At 43.3% G+C, this 19,399-nt stretch overlaps 1 protein-coding gene across 7 annotated transcripts in view; it reads right to left on the reverse strand.

The window, feature by feature from the left end:
- The window catches only part of shep (alan shepard), a 442,703-nt gene that overhangs the window by 68,782 nt on the left and 354,522 nt on the right, over window positions 1-19,399 (reverse strand). For all 7 annotated transcript variants that reach the window (XM_070086066.1, XM_070086071.1, XM_070086068.1 and 4 more), the window contains one exon: window positions 15,518-15,768. In XM_070086066.1, coding sequence (XP_069942167.1) covers window positions 15,518-15,768 — 251 coding nt within the window. The remainder of the gene's footprint in view (window positions 1-15,517; window positions 15,769-19,399) is intronic.

Raw genomic sequence — 19,399 nt, forward strand, 5'->3', positions numbered from 1 at the left:
ATCTGACAGAGCAAATTGGGACCTTAACTCGCATCTAACTGCTTTTAGTGAGGTTCCTTCTTCGTCCTCCATTGACGAGCTTTTACACCTCTTCTCAACCTCAGTTGTAACTGCAGCTTCACATTCTATACCCCAAACCTTGGGCAGACATTCACAGAAGTGCGTGCCTTGGTTGTCTCCTGCTTGTGCTTGGGCAGTGTTTGAAATGCGCTGCGTGGGGCAGGTACCGGTACAATAGAACCACAGAGAGACTCCTTGATTTTAAGCAGAAGCAAGTGGTTACTTGCTGTGTCATCCATGACACTAAGAGCACTTGCTGGGGAGACTGTTTCCAACATCACCTCTGCTTCCTCTGTGAGTGCAGTCTGGAAAAAAACACGGAAACTGAGTGGTAAATACTCTCCCGTTCTTTGGGTAGCTGGTGCTGATATCACAAACCCTCTTGACGTTGCCACTGAAATTGGTAATCATCTTATCCGTATCTCTCACGGGCTTCATCTATGCCCCTCGTTTCGTTCCTTAAAGTCTGCCAGAGAGTTAGAGCCCTTAAACTTTTCTCTCTAGTATGCGATCAACTGCGTTTCCAATTGGGCCACTACTCATAGGTTTAAATTTTCTAGTACTAAAACTAGCCAAATTACCTTAACAAGATGTTCTGTTGTCTCTGATCATCCATTGTACCTATATGGCTTGCGTATTCCAGAACGTGATACAGTCAGGTTTCTAAGCCTTCTGTTTAACCATAGGTTATTCTGGAAACCTCACATTATCTCTCTGAAGGCAACTTGTCATAGCCGGCTGAACCTCCTTAAAACCCTCGCTCATCTTTCATGGGGGGCTGATCATAGAACTCTCCTTTGCCTACATTCAGCCCTAATTTTATCAAAACTCGATTATGGTGACTAGATATATTCAGAGTCCTCTCCTGCAACTCTCTCTAGCCTTAATCCCATCCATCACCAGGGATTATGTTTATGCCTCGGTGTTTTTCGCTCTTCACCGGTTGAGAGCCTCTATGCAGAGCCAAATATTCCATCTTTGTGCGATCGCAGTGGTGCTCATTGCCTTCACTATTATGTTCGCTCTCATGACCTCGGCAATCCTTCCATATACAGTGGCATCTCGGGTTACGAACAGCTCATAACTCGAACAATTATGTAAATGTATTTATGCAAGTGCTTTTGTAAATGTATTTTTGGGAGTCTGTAATGGATTAATATAATTTACATAATTCCTTGTGGGAACAAATTCATTCGGTATCACCACTTGAACAGCCTTCTGGAATGAATTAAGTTCATATCCCAAGGTACCACTGTATAGAATAGTCACTGATATTAGTAGTCGTTCTTTATTTGTTCGTCGCCCATTTACTACATCATTTTTCTCTTCACCTACATTTGATCTTGTCTTCTCTTCAGTTACCACCTTTCTATGTTCATGTAGCATCTCACTTTTCCCTACCCCCTTGGGAAGTTCTGATGGTTTATGTCTGTTCTTTCCCACTGCCATGCACGAAAGCCCAACTGCCTACGGTGGCTTCTCAGTCTCTTTTTCTTAACCAGTTCTGATCTCATTCTCATGCCATAACAGTGAACACCGATGGTTCCAAGTCTTCTGACGGCATCAGATTCGCAGTAGTGTTTCCGGACAGTGTCATGCGAGGTCATTCATTATCCCCGACTAGCATTTTTATGGCTGAATTGTATGCCATTCTTGTAGCACTTACCCATATTGCATGTATGCCCATGTCACCATTTGTGGTCGTTTCAGACTCCCTCAGTGCTTTACAGGCTATACGAAAATTTTATACACTTCATCCCCTGGTTCTTCATATCCAACTTTGGTTATGCCGTATCTCTAGCAAGCATAATGATATTGTTTTTTGTTGGGTCTCCAGTCATGTTGACATACAGGGCAATGAACAAGCAGATGCTGCTGCATGGTCAGCAGTACATGACCTCCCAGTTTCATATAGAGGTGTTCCATTCACAGACTGTTTTGCCGTAATGCTACCCACCTTCACACCCGTTGGCAACAACATTGGTCTAATCTGCTCTATAATAAACTACATTCTATTAAACCGAGTATAGGTTTCTTATCAGTGTCGAGGTTGGGAGACTACTCGACACTGTCTTTGCATCGGCCACACTTGTTTTACTCGCGGGTATCTCGTGGAGAGGTGCCCTGTTCTACTCTGTGAGAATTGTCAGGTTATAGTTTCTGTTAGCCATATTCTGTTGGACTGTCCACTCTATCAACAAGCATGCAGAATTTACCTCCAACGTTGTCACCGCTCTACTGCCCTTACTTTACCTTCCCTTCTTGCTGCTGATGGACCCTCCTTTAACCCAGACTCCCTCATTGACTTTTTGACAGCAACTGATTTACTGCACAAACTCTGATGATGATAACTCTAGCACTCCTCACAGCCCTTTCTACCTCAATCTCTTGCTACCCTCTACCCCCTGCACTATCCACTGCCCTGCTGCACTTCATGCCCTAATAATCATCCATCTCTCTCTTGCTACCCAATACCCCTGCATCCTTCCCTGCCCTGCTGTGCTGTATGACCCTTGTAGGTTTAGCGCTTCTTTTTTACTATAATAATAAAGAAGTTTTGGCAGTAAAGATCAAGAACCAAAACCTGGTCATTGTGGTTGTATACAAGCCTCCGTTTGCAACTTCCCAACAATTCCAGGAACAGCTTGTGAAATTAATCACTATCTGGAAAATCTTCCAGCTCCTGCCCCCAACATCTTGCTCTGGGGGATTTCAACCTAAGGCACCTAAAATGCAGGAATGTAGCAAATAATGCTGTAGCAGATAACACCAGGAGGCAGCTCAGATGAAAACTCGCACACATACGAGCTTTTAAATCTCTGCACCAAATTCACCTTAAACTAGCAAATAATAGAGCCTACAAGACTGGAGAATACACAAAATATTACCATATAAAAAACAATATACTCAGATCACAACATAATAGAGGTTCAGACATGTATGCGCGGAGCCCCAGACCGACAAAATGTGATCAGTCACGAGGGAGCCTTCACCAAATTCAACTTCAATAACAAAAACATACGGTGGGACCAAGTAAACCAGGTCCTAAATGATATAAGCTGGGAAGATAGCCTAAGCAACACGGATCCAAATCTATGTCTACAACAGATTAACTCTGTGGCACTCAAGGTATGCTCAAGGCATATTCCTTTAAGGAAAAGGAAAAGATGCAAACTAGAAAGAGAAAGGTGCTCCCTATACAGGCAAAGGCAAACAATAACAGAGTGGCTAAAAGAGGCCAATATATCTGTAATACGTATTGAGACACTGGTCAGAGAAACAGCAAACATCGATGATATTATCATGACGCCAAATGACTTTGAAAAGGCAATAAATGACATGCCCATGCACTCTGTCCCAGGCCCAGACTCATGGAACTCAGTGTTCATCAAGAACAGCAAGAAGCCCTTATCATGTGCTTTTAACATCCTATGGAGAAAGAGCATGGACACAGGGGTCGTCCCACAGCTGCTAAAAACAACAGATATAACCCCATTCCACAAAGGGGGCAGTAAAGCAATAGCTAAGAACAACAGACTGACAGTGCTAACGTCCCATACCATAAAAACCTTTGAAAGGGTTCTAAGAAGCAAGATCACCACCCATCTAGAAACCCATCAGTTACACAACCCAGGGCAACAGGTTTAGAGCAGGTCGCTCGTCCCAACTACTGAACCACTATGACAAGGTCGTGGATACTCTAGAAGACAAACAAAACACAGATGTAGTATACACAGACTTTGCAAAAACCTCTGAAAAGTGTCCATGGTGTAATAGTGCACAAAATGCATGATAAAGGAATAACAGGAAAAGTTGGTAGATGGATCTATAATTTCCTAACAAATAGAACACAACGAGTAGTAGTAAACAGAGTAAATGCAGATGACACCCAAATTTGCATGACAGTGTTATCCATTGAAGACACTGCAAGACTCCAGGTGGACATCAACCAAATCTTTAAATGGGCCACACACAACAATATGAAGTTCAACAATGAGAAATTTCAATTACTCCGATATGGAAAACGTGAGGAAATTAAAAATATATCGGAGTATAAAACAAATTCCAACCACACAATAGAGCAAGAAACTAGTATAAAAGACCTGGGAGTGATCATGTCAGAGGATCTCACCTTCAAAGACCAGAACATTGTATCATTTGCATCTGCTATAAAAATGACAGGATGGATAATGAGAACCTTCAAAACTAGGGATGCCAAGCCCATGATGGCACTCTTCAGGTCACTTGTTCTATCTAGGCTGGAATATTGCTGCACACTAACAGCACCTTTCACGGCAGGTGAAATTGCTGACCTGGAAAGTGTACCGAGAACCTTCATGGCGCACAAAACTGTGACAAAACACCTCAATTACTGTGAACAAGGCTTAATACACAAAGATATTCTTAAACACTATTCATCAGCTCTCACAAAGTAATAAAGAAAGCCAAACAACTATACTACTCCAGTAGATTCACAGACACTAGAGGAGATATAAAAAAGACCCGGAAAACACTCTCTCAGATTCTAGGGACCCACAAACTGAGAAAAACCAAGAATATTGTCCTAACTAAACCTAATGAAACACCACTACATCCCACTGACACAGCTAACAAGATAAACGACTTCTTCTCAACCATAGGATCTAATCTCGCCAGTAAAATCCCACATACCAATGCCCATGCCGGGGACTACCTAGATGGGAATTTCCCTAATTCCTTCTATCTTGCACCAACTGAGCCCACGGAAGTCACCGAGATTATAAAGTCACTTAAAAATAACTCGGGGAATCTGTCTCATGTCCCACCATTACTGTACAAGCGAGCGGCCCATGTCCTTTCGCATGCTATTTCATTACTCTTTAACAAGTCACTAGAGACTAACACCTTCCCGAAACTACTCAAGATGGCAAGGGTTACACCAATACATAAAGGTGGTGACCCTACAGACTTAAACAACTATAGGCCAATATCTAACTTACCATTGCTATCCAAAATCTTTGAGAAACTCGTGCACAGGAGACTGTATTCATTTATAACGGCTCAAAACATACTCAACCCCTGCCAATTTGGATTCAGGAAAAATAAAAGCACTAATGATGCAATCATAAAAATGCTAGATCTGCTTTACACAGCATTGGAAAATAAGGAATATCCACTAGGAATTTTTATTGACCTAAGAAAAGCTTTTGACACAGTAGACCACGACATCCTACTCCACAAACTTGATCATTACGGTATAAGAGGCCATGCGCTTGCTTATTTCAAATCTTACATTACTAATAGGTATCAGTATGTCACCTTTAAAGACACAGCATCAGCAACACGGCCACTTGATACTGGAGTTCCGCAGGGAAGTGTCCTTGGTCCCCTGCTCTTCCTCATATACATCAATGACCTTCCAAACGTATCCCAACACCTGAAACCCATTCTCTTTGCTGACGACACGACTTATGTTATCTCTCACCCTAATCTTGCCACCCTCAACACCACTGTGAATGAGGAGCTGATCAAAATATCGACTTGGATGACAGCCAATAAACTTACGCTTAACACTGACAAAACCTACTATATTATGTTTGGTAGCAGAGCAGGAGATGTACAAATTAACATTAAGATTGACAACACTCTAATTACCAGAAATAATGGGGGCAAATTCCTAGGCTTATACCTTGACAACAACCTGAATTTCAGCACCCATATCCAGCATATAACCAAAAAAGTATCCAAAACGGTTGGGATCCTCTCCAAGATACGATACTACGTGCCGCAAAATGCCCTTCTCACACTATACCACTCACTTATTTATCCATACCTCACCTATGCTATTTGTGCTTGGGGATCAACTGCAGCAACACACCTAAAGCCAATAATAACCCAACAAAAAGCTGCAGTAAGAATAATCACTAAATCCCATCCCTGGCAACACACCCCCCCACTCTTCATAGACCTAAACTTACTCCCTGTTCAGTACATCCACACTTACTACTGTGCAATCTACATCTACAGGGCCTTAAACTCTAATATCAACCTTGACCTAAAATGCTTTCTTGATAGTTGTGACAGAACCCACAGGCATAACACCAGACACAAACATCTCTACGACATTCCCTGTGTCCGACTAAACCTTTACAAAAATTCAATGTATGTCAAAGGCCCTAAAATCTGGAATACCCTACCTGAGAACTCTAGAACTGCAGACACATTCATCACCTTCAAAACTACCATTAGAAAACATCTTATCTCCCTGATACACCCTGTCAACTAACTACACGAATACCACCTGGTGGTTCACACTTACACTCACTGACTCATTTGACCATAAACAGAAATATTAATCTCAATCTTAAAATAATGAATCCTGTGATACTCCAATACTGAAACTATGTACTGTGCCAAAACAAAAGCATTTACATTGCTAAACTCACAAACTAGTATTTAGTCACTTAGCCATAATACCAACATACCTCATAATTTGTAATATTTTACAATTAAGAATAAAACTAAGTCTGCCCGAAATGCCTAGCCATGCTAGGTGTTCTAGTGGTACACTCTGTAATCACTATTTTACAACATGTAAACCACACAATAACCAAATTTATGTAAACTCAGCATTGTAATCCTTATAGAGAATAAACTTTGAATTTGAACTCTTCTAGTTCCTGAACCTGTACTCCCTAGAACGCAGGCGGGAGAGATACATGATTATATACACTTTGGAAAATCCTAGAGGGATTACTACCAAACTTGCACACGAAAATCACTCCCTATAAAAGCAAAAGACCCGACAGACGATGCAACATCCCCCAATGAAAAGCAGGGGTGCCACTATCACGATAAGAGACAACACAATAAGTGTCAGGGGCCAAGACTGTTCAACTGCCTCCCAGCATACATAAGGGGGATTATCAATAGACCCCTGGCTGTCTTCAAGAATGCATTGGACAGGCACCTAAAGTCAGCATCTGACCAGCTGGCCTGTGGTTCGTACGTCGGGTTGTGTGCGGCCAACAGTAACAGCCTGGTTGATCAGGCCCTGTTCCACCATAAGGCCTGGTCACAGACCGACCCGCGGGGGCGTTGATCCCCAAAACCCTCTCCAGGTATACTTCATTAACCCTTTCAGGGTCCAAGGCCCAAATCTGGAGTCACGCACCAGTGTCCAAGAATTTTCAAAAAAAAAAATTGTTATTTTTTCTTATGAAATCGTAGAGAATCTTTTTGTGAAGGTAATAAAACAAAAAGTACGAAATTTGGTGGAAAATTGACGAAATTATGCTCTCGCGAATTTTGATGTGTCAGCGATATTTACGAATCGGCGATTTTGCCGACTTTGACTCCCATTTTAGGCCAATTACATTATTCCAATCAACCAAATTCTTAGCTATTTCACTAGTATTACTTCTATTCTATCGATTGAGCACAAGAAATCGCCAAGTCAACTGTTTCAACTACAAAATAAAGTGATCGGAAATTGTTAATTTGGCCAATTTAACACAAAGTTCAAAATATTCCAATTTCAAAATAGGGTCCAGAATGAACAATGTAGGCATTCCTGGCACTAAACTAACATTTCCTCTGTTCATTAGTTATGTTTTGAGGCTTTACAAATAAATTCCATTTTGATTTTTTATTCACATAATGAATTTTTATTCACACCAAAAAATAGAAGATTTACTGTTATGCAATACTGTAATAATTGTATAAATATCATCACCATATTTGTGAATGTATATTAGACCCACCAGCTGGCGTGTATTAGACGTGTGAGGTCGTTTGTTTACTCTTGAATATCGGCAAAATTTTAACATTTCTGCTACTTTGAGCTCAGTTTCAAGCCATTTCCAGTGCTAAAACCAATCAAAATCATCTCTATTTCTGTAATATGTCTTCCATTCTATCAAATGAGACCAAGAAATAGAAAATACATCTATAAAAAACATACGAAAAAACACTGCAAAGTTGCTGTTTTAATCGAAAAATCATGATTTCATTTTTTTTCTCTCATTATACACAGTGTGCTGCAGGATCTGTTTTATGTGGTGCACACATACCACATAGATGTATTCTCTCATATCTAGGCCCAAATGTACCACTCACAGTTTATCAGAGTGAGCTGAGCTCATGGCGTAGATCTACGGTTTGGACCCTGAACGTAAAGCCGTAGATCTACGGGACGGACCCTGAAAGGGTTAAACTTGAGCAATACTGAGCTGACCCATGCTTCAGCAGGAAAACTCAGCATTTACAAACTAGAACAATTAAGCAGTAGCCTGCGCACATATTTGGGGAGGTAATGCACAAGACAGACTTGAAAAGTGATACAGGTGTCTATAAAGTGCTAAGTCCTCACTACTGCAGCTCCAACACTGCGCTGTTGATACCATCAGTATTGATAATGGAATGTGCTCCCATAACGCACACTGATAAATAGCCAGGGAACAACTACACGAGTAAGGATGTAGTAGTATCGAGGTAGAATAGGCTTTAAAAAAAATTATAAATTCACACGTATGTACCAACCTTAGAATTATATTTTTCAAATTAAAATTCATATTGGTATGAGAAATGACACACATACAGTACAGGTCAGAGGCAAGGTCACTCACAGTACAGGTCAGAGGCAAGGTCACTCACAGTACAGGTCAGAGGCAAGGTCACTCACAGTACAGGTCAGAGGCAAGGTCACTCACAGTACAGGTCAGAGGCAAGGTCACTCACAGTACAGGTCAGAGGCAAGGTCACTCACAGTACAGGTCAGAGGCAAGGTCACTCACAGTACAGGTCAGAGGCAAGGTCACTCACAGTACAGGTCAGAGGCAAGGTCACTCACAGTACAGGTCAGAAACAAGGTCACACAGTACAGGTCAGAGGCAAGGTCACTCACAGTACAGGTCAGAGGCAAGGTCACTCACAGTACAGGTCAGAGGCAAGGTCACTCACAGTACAGGTCAGAGGCAAGGTCACTCACAGTACAGGTCAGAGGCAAGGTCACTCACAGTACAGGTCAGAGGCAAGGTCACTCACAGTACAGGTCAGAGGCAAGGTCACTCACAGTACAGGTCAGAGGCAAGGTCACTCACAGTACAGGTCAGAGGCAAGGTCACTCACAGTACAGGTCAGAGGCAAGGTCAGTCACTCACAGTACAGGTCAGAGGCAAGGTCACTCACAGTACAGGTCAGAGGCAAGGTCACTCACAGTACAAGGTCAGTACAGGTCAGAGGCAAGGTCACTCACAGTACAGGTCAGAGGCAAGGTCACTCACAGTACAGGTCAGAGGCAAGGTCACCCACAGTACAGGTCAGAGGCAAGGTCACTCACAGTACAGGTCAGAGGCAAGGTCACTCACAGTATAGGTCACTGGCAAGGCCACTCACAGTACAGGTCACTGGCAAGGCCACTCACAGGACAGGTCACTGGCAAGGCCATTCACAGTACAGGTTACTCAGATCAGGTCACTCCCAGTACAGATAGCTGGCAATGTCACAGTACAGGTCACTGGCAAGGTCACTCACAGTATAGGTCACTGGCAAGGCCACTCACAGTACAGGTCACACACAGTACAGGTCACTGGCAAAGCCACTCACAGGACAGATCACTGGCAATGTCACTCACAGTACAGGTCACTCCCAGTACAGGTCACTGGCAAGACCACACACAGTACAGGTCACTGGCAAGGTCACTCACAGTACAGGTCACTGGCAAGGCCACTCACAGTACAGGTCACTCACAGTACAGGTCACACAGTACAGGTCACCGGCAAAGCCACTCACAGGACAGATCACTGGCAATGCCACTCACAGTACAGGTCACTCAGTTCAGGTCACTCACAGTACAGGTCACTCAGTTCAGGTCACTCCCAGTACAGGTCACTGACAAGACCACACACAGTACAGGTCACAGGCAAGGCCACTCACGGTATAGGTCACTGGCAAGGCCACTCACAGTACAGGTTACTCAGTTCAGGTCACTCCCAGTACAATCAGTGGCAATGTCATTCACAGTACAGGTCATTGGCAAGATCACTCACAATACAGGCCACACACAGTACAGATAACTGGCAATGTCACTCACAGTACAGGTCACTGGCAAGGCCACTCACAGTACAGGTCACTGGCAAGGCCACTCACAGGACAGATCACTGGCAAGGCCACTTACAGGACAGGTCACTAGCAAGGCCACTCACAGTACAGGTCACTCAGTTCAGGTCACTCCCAGTACAGATCAGTAGCGAGGTCACTCACAGTACAGATAACTGGCAGTCACTCACAGTACAGGTCACTGGCAAGGTCATTCACAGTACAGGTCAGTGGCGAGGTCACTCACAGGACAGATAACTGGCAAGGTCGCTCACATTACAGATTACAGGAAAGGTCACTCACAGTACAGGATACTGTCAAGGGCACTCACAATACAGGTCACCCACAAGGACACTTACAGAACAGGTCACAGTCAAGGACACTCACCATGGTGGACAGAGACAGGATGTTCCAGAGATGGGACAAAACAACAAGGGGTCACAATTGGAAGTTGAAGACTCAGATGAATCACAAGGATGTTAGGAAGTATTTCTTCAGTCACAGAGTTGTCAGGAAATGGAATAGTCTGGGAAGTGATGTAGTGGAGGCAGGATCCATACACAGCTTTAAGAAGAGGTATAATAAAGCTCATGGAGCAGGGAGAGTGACCTAGTAGCAACCAGTGAATGTAGCCAGTGAGCCTAATTCCCATAGTTTCTACCAGAGGCCAGGCCTCTCGGTGGGCATGCCAGCCTGCCCACCCCTGCCTCTACCTCACTCTCTCAGCGGCCTTCACTCAGACAACAGGCCTTACTCCTCACTCTCCCAGGCCATGGGCACTTAACACACTACCTGTGTACCCCACGACATTGCAAATAAAGTAGCCTCCGAAGCCTTTATCATTACTCCCCGCTATCAAGAATCACCAATTAACCCATAAACATTGGTGGAAGCGGTGGTCCGGTGGCCCGGTGGCCTGGTGGCTAAAGCTCCCGCTTCACACACGGAGGGCCCGGGTTCGATTCCCGGCGGGTGGAAACATTTCGACACGTTTCCTTACACCTGTTGTCCTGTTCACCTAGCAGCAAATAGGTACCTGGGTGTTAGTCGACTGGTGTGGGTCGCATCCTGGGGGACAAGATTAAGGACCCCAATGGAAATAAGTTAGACAGTCCTCGATGACGCACTGACTTTCTTGGGTTATCCTGGGTGGCTAACCCTCCGGGGTTAAAAATCCGAACGAAATCTTATCTTATCTTATCTGTCACAGCAAGTGTGTTTGCCCGGAGAGAGGAAGGAAAAGGAATGAAGTTGTCTTCACTTCATCACCCCACACAAGAAGCATCCATCTCTCAACGAGTTATCCTGATGTCGTGTCTGCACGTTTCAGCATCCAGACACAGGTACACGCAGGATCTAGCCGAAATTTACCGAATTTCTTCAAAAATTGTAAGTGGCGTCTCTGTGACTCCACGCCACAGCATCCCACCGCTGCCAACAATGTTTACGGGTTAATTGGTAATTCTTGATAGCGGGGAGTAATGATAAAGGCTTCGGAGGCTTCTTGTGCTGAGTGATGAAGTGAAGACAACTTCAGAGGCGGGGCCAGGAGCTGTAACTCGACCCCTGCAACCACAGCCAGGTGAGCACAGGTCACAGTCAAGGACACTCACAGCACAGGTCACAGTCAAGGACACTCACAGCACAGGTCACAGTTCGTCACCAGCAATGACACTTAGTACAGGTCACCAGCAAGAACACTTATAGTAGGTCACCAGCAGAGACAACTTGGTCACACTGAGTTAGTTTAATGTTTATTATGCACCCCATACCCATCCTGTGGGCGGTAGTCAAAAGATTAGAGGTACATAATGGGTCAAGGGACTGGACCCCATGGTACCGTATTAATGATTCCACACACCACTCAAACCTGAAGCTAAAATAACACAATCATCTGGACACTACAAATACAGTTTTAAAAGCCTTTTCTGTCAGTCTAATTACCAAGTATTATTCTCTCACGTAGCTACAAGTAGCTACACACATTAACGCCTTGTAGCGCACGCAAGTACTTGGGAGGGTATTTAGTGCCCTGGGAGGCACTAGGTACCTTGGAGGAATCAGCTCAAGCAGTGATTTATTTAAATTTTTATCTAATTACGCACTTCTATTTTGTCGTAGATGTCTCATTATCCACTTTTATATATATTAGTCAGTCAGCACAAAAATCCATATCAGATCCAAAAACGATCTATAAATATTTTAAGGATATAAGAAATCATTATCCTCCATTTCTGGCGCTTCATTCATTAGATATTCTATGGATCTATTTTTAAACTGTTATACTAGAAGTGGCCTCGACATGATCAGGTAACCCATCTAGAGTCCTTTATCGCTGTGTAATAGATGTTTGAGGTCTGGTCACCTGATGTGGATACTCCAAAATTGTATTCACTTCCTCTAGTACCATCTAGTTTTTGTCCCTAACTTTAAAAAAATGCAGAAAGGCTTTCTGGACACTAGTTAGCAATTTTGTATCCATGATTTTTTCTTTGCATTACTCTGTTACTTAAGCATTTCCAGTATATCTGAAATTCATGACTGTCCACAAGTACAGAATCTGACAAGAATTAGGCCAAACTACCGACACAATAACGCACTCTGGTCACCATTCGGCTTCACCGGCAAAGAGGAATAAGGGGAATTAGTACCTAGAAGAGCAGTGTCACGATGAGATCGGAGGCGGCGGGGCCACTGCAGCAGTCCAGCTTGTCACTGCAGTAGTCTCCCCAGCCACCACCAGCGCCACCTACCATCATCATCCCCGCCCGCCACCCTCAAACACATTTTACAAAGCCATAATGGTTAATATATTTTATTTTACTACCAGGTGAGCAGGAGCAGGGAATGTAAGTAGGGTTGTCCAGATGCCTAGCCGGCCAGGAGAATGAACCAGGGTTCGTTCAATTGCGGACCCGAAGGGTCTCGCTAGTGTTGTATGCATAACCTCACCCAGTTAGTGAACAGTGCCAAGGCAGCATATAATGCTCAGATACTGTATTGTCCTGGTGCTGTCTCGTCCTTGTACCATGTCTTGTGCTGTGTGCTCTCCCCGCACTGTTTAATGTCCTAGTATTGTGCAATGGTCTGGTACTGTGTCTTGTCCTGGTAATGTGTGCTGGCCTACAGTTTAAAGAAGAGTTCTGTCTCGCAACCGTTACGACGTGGTTGTCATACACAGGAAAATGCAACAAAATATGCAAAATATGAAGGTATGCGACGAGTGTGTCATGATGTAACAGCAAATAAAATGCAAGGAAAACAAATAAATGAAGAAGTGGACACATGCATCTTTAACTAACCAATCTGACATAAATGAAAGTCAACAATTTGTATCAGAGACCTTTACAGTAAGTTCAATTACTGGGAGCGCTTGAGGTTCCTAAACCTGTGTTCCCTGGAACGCAGGAGGGAGAGATACATGATTATATACACCTGGAAAATCCTAGAGGGACTAGTACCGAACTTGCACACGAAAATCACTCACTACGAAAGCAAAACAAAAGACTTGGCAGACGATGCACCATCCCCCCAATGAAAAGCAGGGGTGTCACTAGCACGTTAAGAGACCATACAATAAATGTCAGGGGCCCGAGACTGTTCAACTGCCTCCCAGCACACATAAGGGGGATTACCAACAGACCCCTGGCAGTCTTCAAGCTGGCATTGGACAAGCACCTAAAGTCAGTTCCTGATCAGCCGGGCTGTGGCTCGTACGTTGGTTTGCGTGCAGCCAGCAGTAACAGCCTGGTTAATCAGGCTCTGATCCACCAGGAGGCCTGGTCACAGACCGGGCCGCGGGGGCGTTGACCCCCGGAACTCTCTCCAGGTATACTCCAGGAGGTACACAAAGTCCCCTAATTCTCTTTCGTATCTTGACATATAGGTAATGAGACAACTTACATCGCTGTAACATTTCGTGGAGAATAACAGCATATGTATGAGAGTGGCGTCCAAGTAGCTAGTAAACCTTCAAGCCAATAAAAGCCGTCTATCAGAGGGAGACAAAAGCTATATGATGTTCAACGAGGTTAGATGTTATCTATGTACTCTACGAGGGAGCTAATAGGCAACCACAGCATAAGACTTTTAAAGGGAAAATGACACAAAAACATTGCCAATAAAATATCCTAGTGTTTACATTGTATCTTTTTCCAACTACTCGTCGGTATCACAAATATATAATTTTTTTACCAAAGATTTTAAGTTCAAGGACGACAAAAGTGCTACTATTACAACTGAAAGGAAAATGAACAAAGGACACATTGCAATATAAGCTTTTATCTGGGACAATCTTTTGCTAGCCATCTTCTGCTCTGTATAGAGAGAAACGTAATTGTCGCAATAAAAGCTTATTCTGCAACATTCTTGTTCACCATTGTCATGCATTATGTCATGTGGATCCTGCATGGAAAATTATAAGTTGGACGTGGAGAACAGTCAAGAGATGCCAAGCCAATGATAATATTCTTCAAAGCATAAATTTGTACTCTCTACACTGGAGTATTGTTGTACACTACGTAACAATCCATTTTAAGGAAATTGTACAGAAAACCTTTCACTATCTATATACAGTATAAATTCAATCAAATGCCTACATTACCGGGAACACCTTAAAATACTGGACGACTGGAATTAGCCCTCACGAGAATTTTGCACTGACAGACAGTGCAAAATATTCCTAATGGAAAGCTATGGTGCAATAATACTAAGAGGGAAGTCTCAGCGAGTGTTTCTTAAACTTTTTTGTTAAATACCTAAAGTTTAAATTCACATCATCTTCGAGACCCAAACTACTGGTACCTACTTAGCACCTCAGAAACTCACTAAAATTATAGCACAGTAAAGAAAACATTTAGAAAAAAATATAAATGTAATGATTTAATGTCTTCCAGAGTTGCGACCCAAGTTTTGGTTACTTATATCCATTGGGGTTCTTGTATAATCGTCTCATAATCGAATCTCACAAATTAAGAAGCTCGCGAATTTGTTGCTTCGTCTGTACCTGTATTGGAGTGCACACAGTGAGCACCAACCAGACCACGCTATCAATGAGGTCTGGTCTGGCAGTGATGATCTCTGGAATTCTCTACAGGTAAACAAGAGAAATATAAACACATAAGCAGTATAATGTGATCCTTTATTAACAACGTTTCGCCCACACAGTGGACTTAATGGGCTTTATCAAGTCACAAGTCAACTGCGTGGGCGAAACGTTGTCAATAAAGGATCATATTATACTGCTTATGTATTTATATTTCCATTGTGTCGGTAGTTTATACCATTTGTTTCCAGGTAAACAAGAGTTAGTGTATCACGGAACACCTTAGAACAGTGCCAGGGTAGCACATGGCAGCGCCAAGGCAGAAGCAATACTCACTTCTTGCACATATCGACGAGGTCTTTGTCGGTGGTGTCGGCGCTGAGGCCTCGGATGTAGAGGTTGGTGCGGGAGAGTTGCTCACCGTAGCTGGAGTGTGACGACGGTGATGCTGCAGAGTATCCTCCAGCACCTCCCCCACACCCTCCACCACCACCCCCACTGCCCGTTCCCCCACCATGCGGCCCACCTGTCGACGTGGGCGTCGTGATGGGCGACACTGCTGCTACCTGCCCGCCACCTCCGTAACTCTGTACATTGGGAAACAAAACATTTTATCAAAACATTATAATGTTATTAAACACATTTGTACAGTACATAACATGAAAACTGTTTTTCGTGCATGCGTGTTTACTCACCTATATGTGATTGCAGGGGTCGAGCCACAGCTCCTGTGCGGCCCTGCCTCTTCACTGGTCGCTACTAAGTCCACTCTCCCTGCTTCATAAGCTTTATCATACCTCTTCTTAAAGCTATGTATGGATCCTGCCTCCACTACACTACTCCAGATTATTCCGCTTCCTGACAACTCTATGACTGAAGAAATACTAATATCCCTGTGACTCGTCTGAGTCTTCAACTTCCAATTGTGACCCCCTTGTTGCTGTGTCCCATCTCTATAACATCCTGTCTCTGTCCACCTTGTGTGTGTGTGTGTGTGTGTGTGTGTGTGTGTGTGTGTGTGTGTGTGTGTGTGTGTGTGTGTGTGTGTGTGTGTGTGTGTGTGTGTGTGTGTGCGCGCTCACCTAGTTGTACTCGCCTAATTGTGGTTGGGGAGGGGTCGAGTGACAGACAGCTACTCTGTGTGTGTGTGTTTTAATTTACTGCACTGGCTGTTTCTCACCAAGTTAGACTTATCCCCCAAAAAGGATACACATTCATCATTCATTTAATACCTGTTTTGCCAGAAGTGTGCATACATCCTAATTCAGATGATCCTCCAGCAAACAACATCCTCAGTCTTCTTTCAGAGTGTAGGCACTGTGCAGGATTCAGATCTGGTTAACCTCACTTAGCTCGGAAGAAGCGATCAATTCCATGCTCTTGCATCTGGCCCCAGGCCCAGACTCGTGGAACTTCATATTCATCATGAATTACATGAAACCACTATCCTTTGCCTTTAATATTCTATGGAGAAGAAGCCTGGACACTTAAATCATCCCACAGTCATTAAAAAAGACACCCTTAATTAAAGCCCCATTCCATAAAGGTGGCAGCAACAAAAGACCAATGGCCCTGGAGTTTACCTGGAGAGGGTTTCGGGGGTCAACGCCCCCATGGCCCGGTCTGAGACCTGGCCTCATGATGGATCAGAGTCTGATCAGCCAGGCTGTTACTGCTGGCCGCACGCAAGCTGACATACGAACCACAGCCCGGTTGGTCAGGTACTGACTTTAGGTGCCTGTCCAGTGCCTTCTTGAAGACAGCCAGGGGTCTATTCGTAATCCCCCTTATGTATGCTGGTAGGCAATTGTACAGTCTTGGGCCCCACTTACTGTGTTGCCCCTGACATCAAACATTAAAATCTTTGAAAGCATTTAAAGAAGTAAACCTGCCACTCACCTGGAATCAGCAACTGCACAACCCAAGGTAACATGGATTCAGATCAGGTCACTTGTACCTTTCACAACTGCTGGACCAATAAGACATGGTCTTGAATGCACCAGAAGACAAGCATAATGCAGAAGCCTTCAACAAATGCGACAAGGCATAATTGTACACAAAACGCATGCAAAGGGAATAACAGGAAAGCTGAGCAGATGGGTATTTAACTTCCTAGCAAACAGAATGTTAAGAGTAGTGGTAAACAGAGTGAAAGTAGAAGCCGCGACAATAAAAAAAAAAAAACTGTTCCTCAAGGTATGATACTCCCCCACCTCTCATTCTCATAGCCGACATAGAAAAGGGCATAAACCACAACACCATACCATACTTTGCAGACGATACAAGAATATGCATGAGAATGGAATCCACTGAAGACATAAATATAAACCAAGTCTTCCAGTGGGCCACTGACAATAATATAATGTTCAATGAGGACAAATTCCACTCATGGTAAAAATAAAAAGAGCTCAAAGTACACAACAGCAGAGTAGACATTTAATGTGAGAGACTTGGGAATAATAATGCCAAGAAAATGACAGGTTGGATAACTATAACTTTCAAAACGAGTTTTTAAACTAATCATGATACTCTTTGGGTACTACTTGTCTTCTTTCGGCTATACTATTGCTACATGTGAATACTATGCCCCCTTCAAAGCAGACGAAATTCTAGAACTGGAGAATGTACAGGGAACCTTCATAGCTTATAAACCTAAGTGAAGCACCTAAATTATCGGAAGTGCTTGAAGTCCCTGGAACTGTACTACTTAGAATGTAGGCAAGAAAGATATACGCATCATTATCTTCATATAGAAGATTATGAAAACTAAAAAATATAACTACTCTTTATGAAAGCATGATGCTTGGCAGACAGTGCAAATACCTACAATGAAAAACAGGAGCATGATGTACACTCAGAAAGAACTCAATATATGTAAAGAGATCAAACTATATAATAATAATAATAATAATAATATCTTTATTTCTACAAGTACATGGTATACAGACATAGCTGACATCAATGACATACTACTGAATAGAAAGCAGCTTGTTATGCAAAGCATTTCGGGAAAATTAGGTCAGTTTTGTCCCACGATGCAACCCACACCAGTCAACTAACTCCCAGGTACCCATTTTACTGATGGAGAACATAGACAACCGGTGTAAAGAAACACGCCTAATGTTTCTATCCTCATTGGGAATCGAGCCCAGACCTTGCCATATGAAGCGAGAGCTTTAGCCACCAGGCCCCATGGCCTGGTGGCTAAGGAATAAGGGGAATTACCAACTAACCCCTAGGTGTCCTCAAGAGGGAACTCAATAAGTTCCTCAAGTCGGTTCCTGATTAGCTGGACTGTGGTGCACACATTGGTCTGTGGGCAGCAGATACCAACAGCCTGATCAATTGGGCCAGCAACTGGAAGGCCTGGTCTGGGACTAGGACACAGGGTCAGTGACCCCCTGAATCCCTTCATGTTACCTTACTTGCACTTCAATGGTATACCAACCCCTAAAACCCACTTGTCTCCACTCATCCAAACACCTAACACACTGACACAAGCCTACTGGTTGCTCAACCACCTAGCACTTAGGACTTTTCTTCACCCTCTCTCTTCAACCCTTCTTGGGATGACCCCTACTTCTTCCTTCCACCTTGGATTTATACACCCTGTTATCCTATTCTGCTCCATCCTTTCTAAATGCCCAAAACTACCTCAACAACCTCTTCTCTACCTCCACACAGTCTTCTAATTTCTGCACTCCTCATTCTCTGCATAATATTCTCACCACACCTTACTCTCAAACATGATATTTCCACTGCCTCAAGTGCTCTAAACATTGCAACTTTTAAAGTCCATGTCTCAAATCCATATAAAATTATTGGTAGCACTATACTCTGGCACATTTTTCTTTACTCCATAAATAAACTTTCTTTCCACAGAAGCCTCAACCCCCCCTCCCCCACTTTTCTACCCTTGTCTATTCTATGGTTCACCTCATCATTAACCCATCTGCAGGCACATCAATCCCAAATATCTAAATACATTTACTTCCTCCCTCCAATCTGATATCCAATATTTCATTCTGTTATTCTCATCACCTTGCTCTTTTCTATGTTCACTTTTAATTTCCACATTTTACACACTCCTAATTCCTTCACCAATCTTTGCAATTTCTCTGAAGAATCTCCCAAAGAACTTCTTCAATGGAAAAGAGCAGTTGTTATAAATCCTATTTCATAACACTCTCATTATCTTTTAATCTCACACCTCTCCCT

The sequence above is a fragment of the Cherax quadricarinatus genome, chromosome 18, assembly GCF_038502225.1.
Source record: "Cherax quadricarinatus isolate ZL_2023a chromosome 18, ASM3850222v1, whole genome shotgun sequence".
NCBI classification, from domain to species: Eukaryota; Metazoa; Arthropoda; class Malacostraca; order Decapoda; family Parastacidae; genus Cherax; species Cherax quadricarinatus.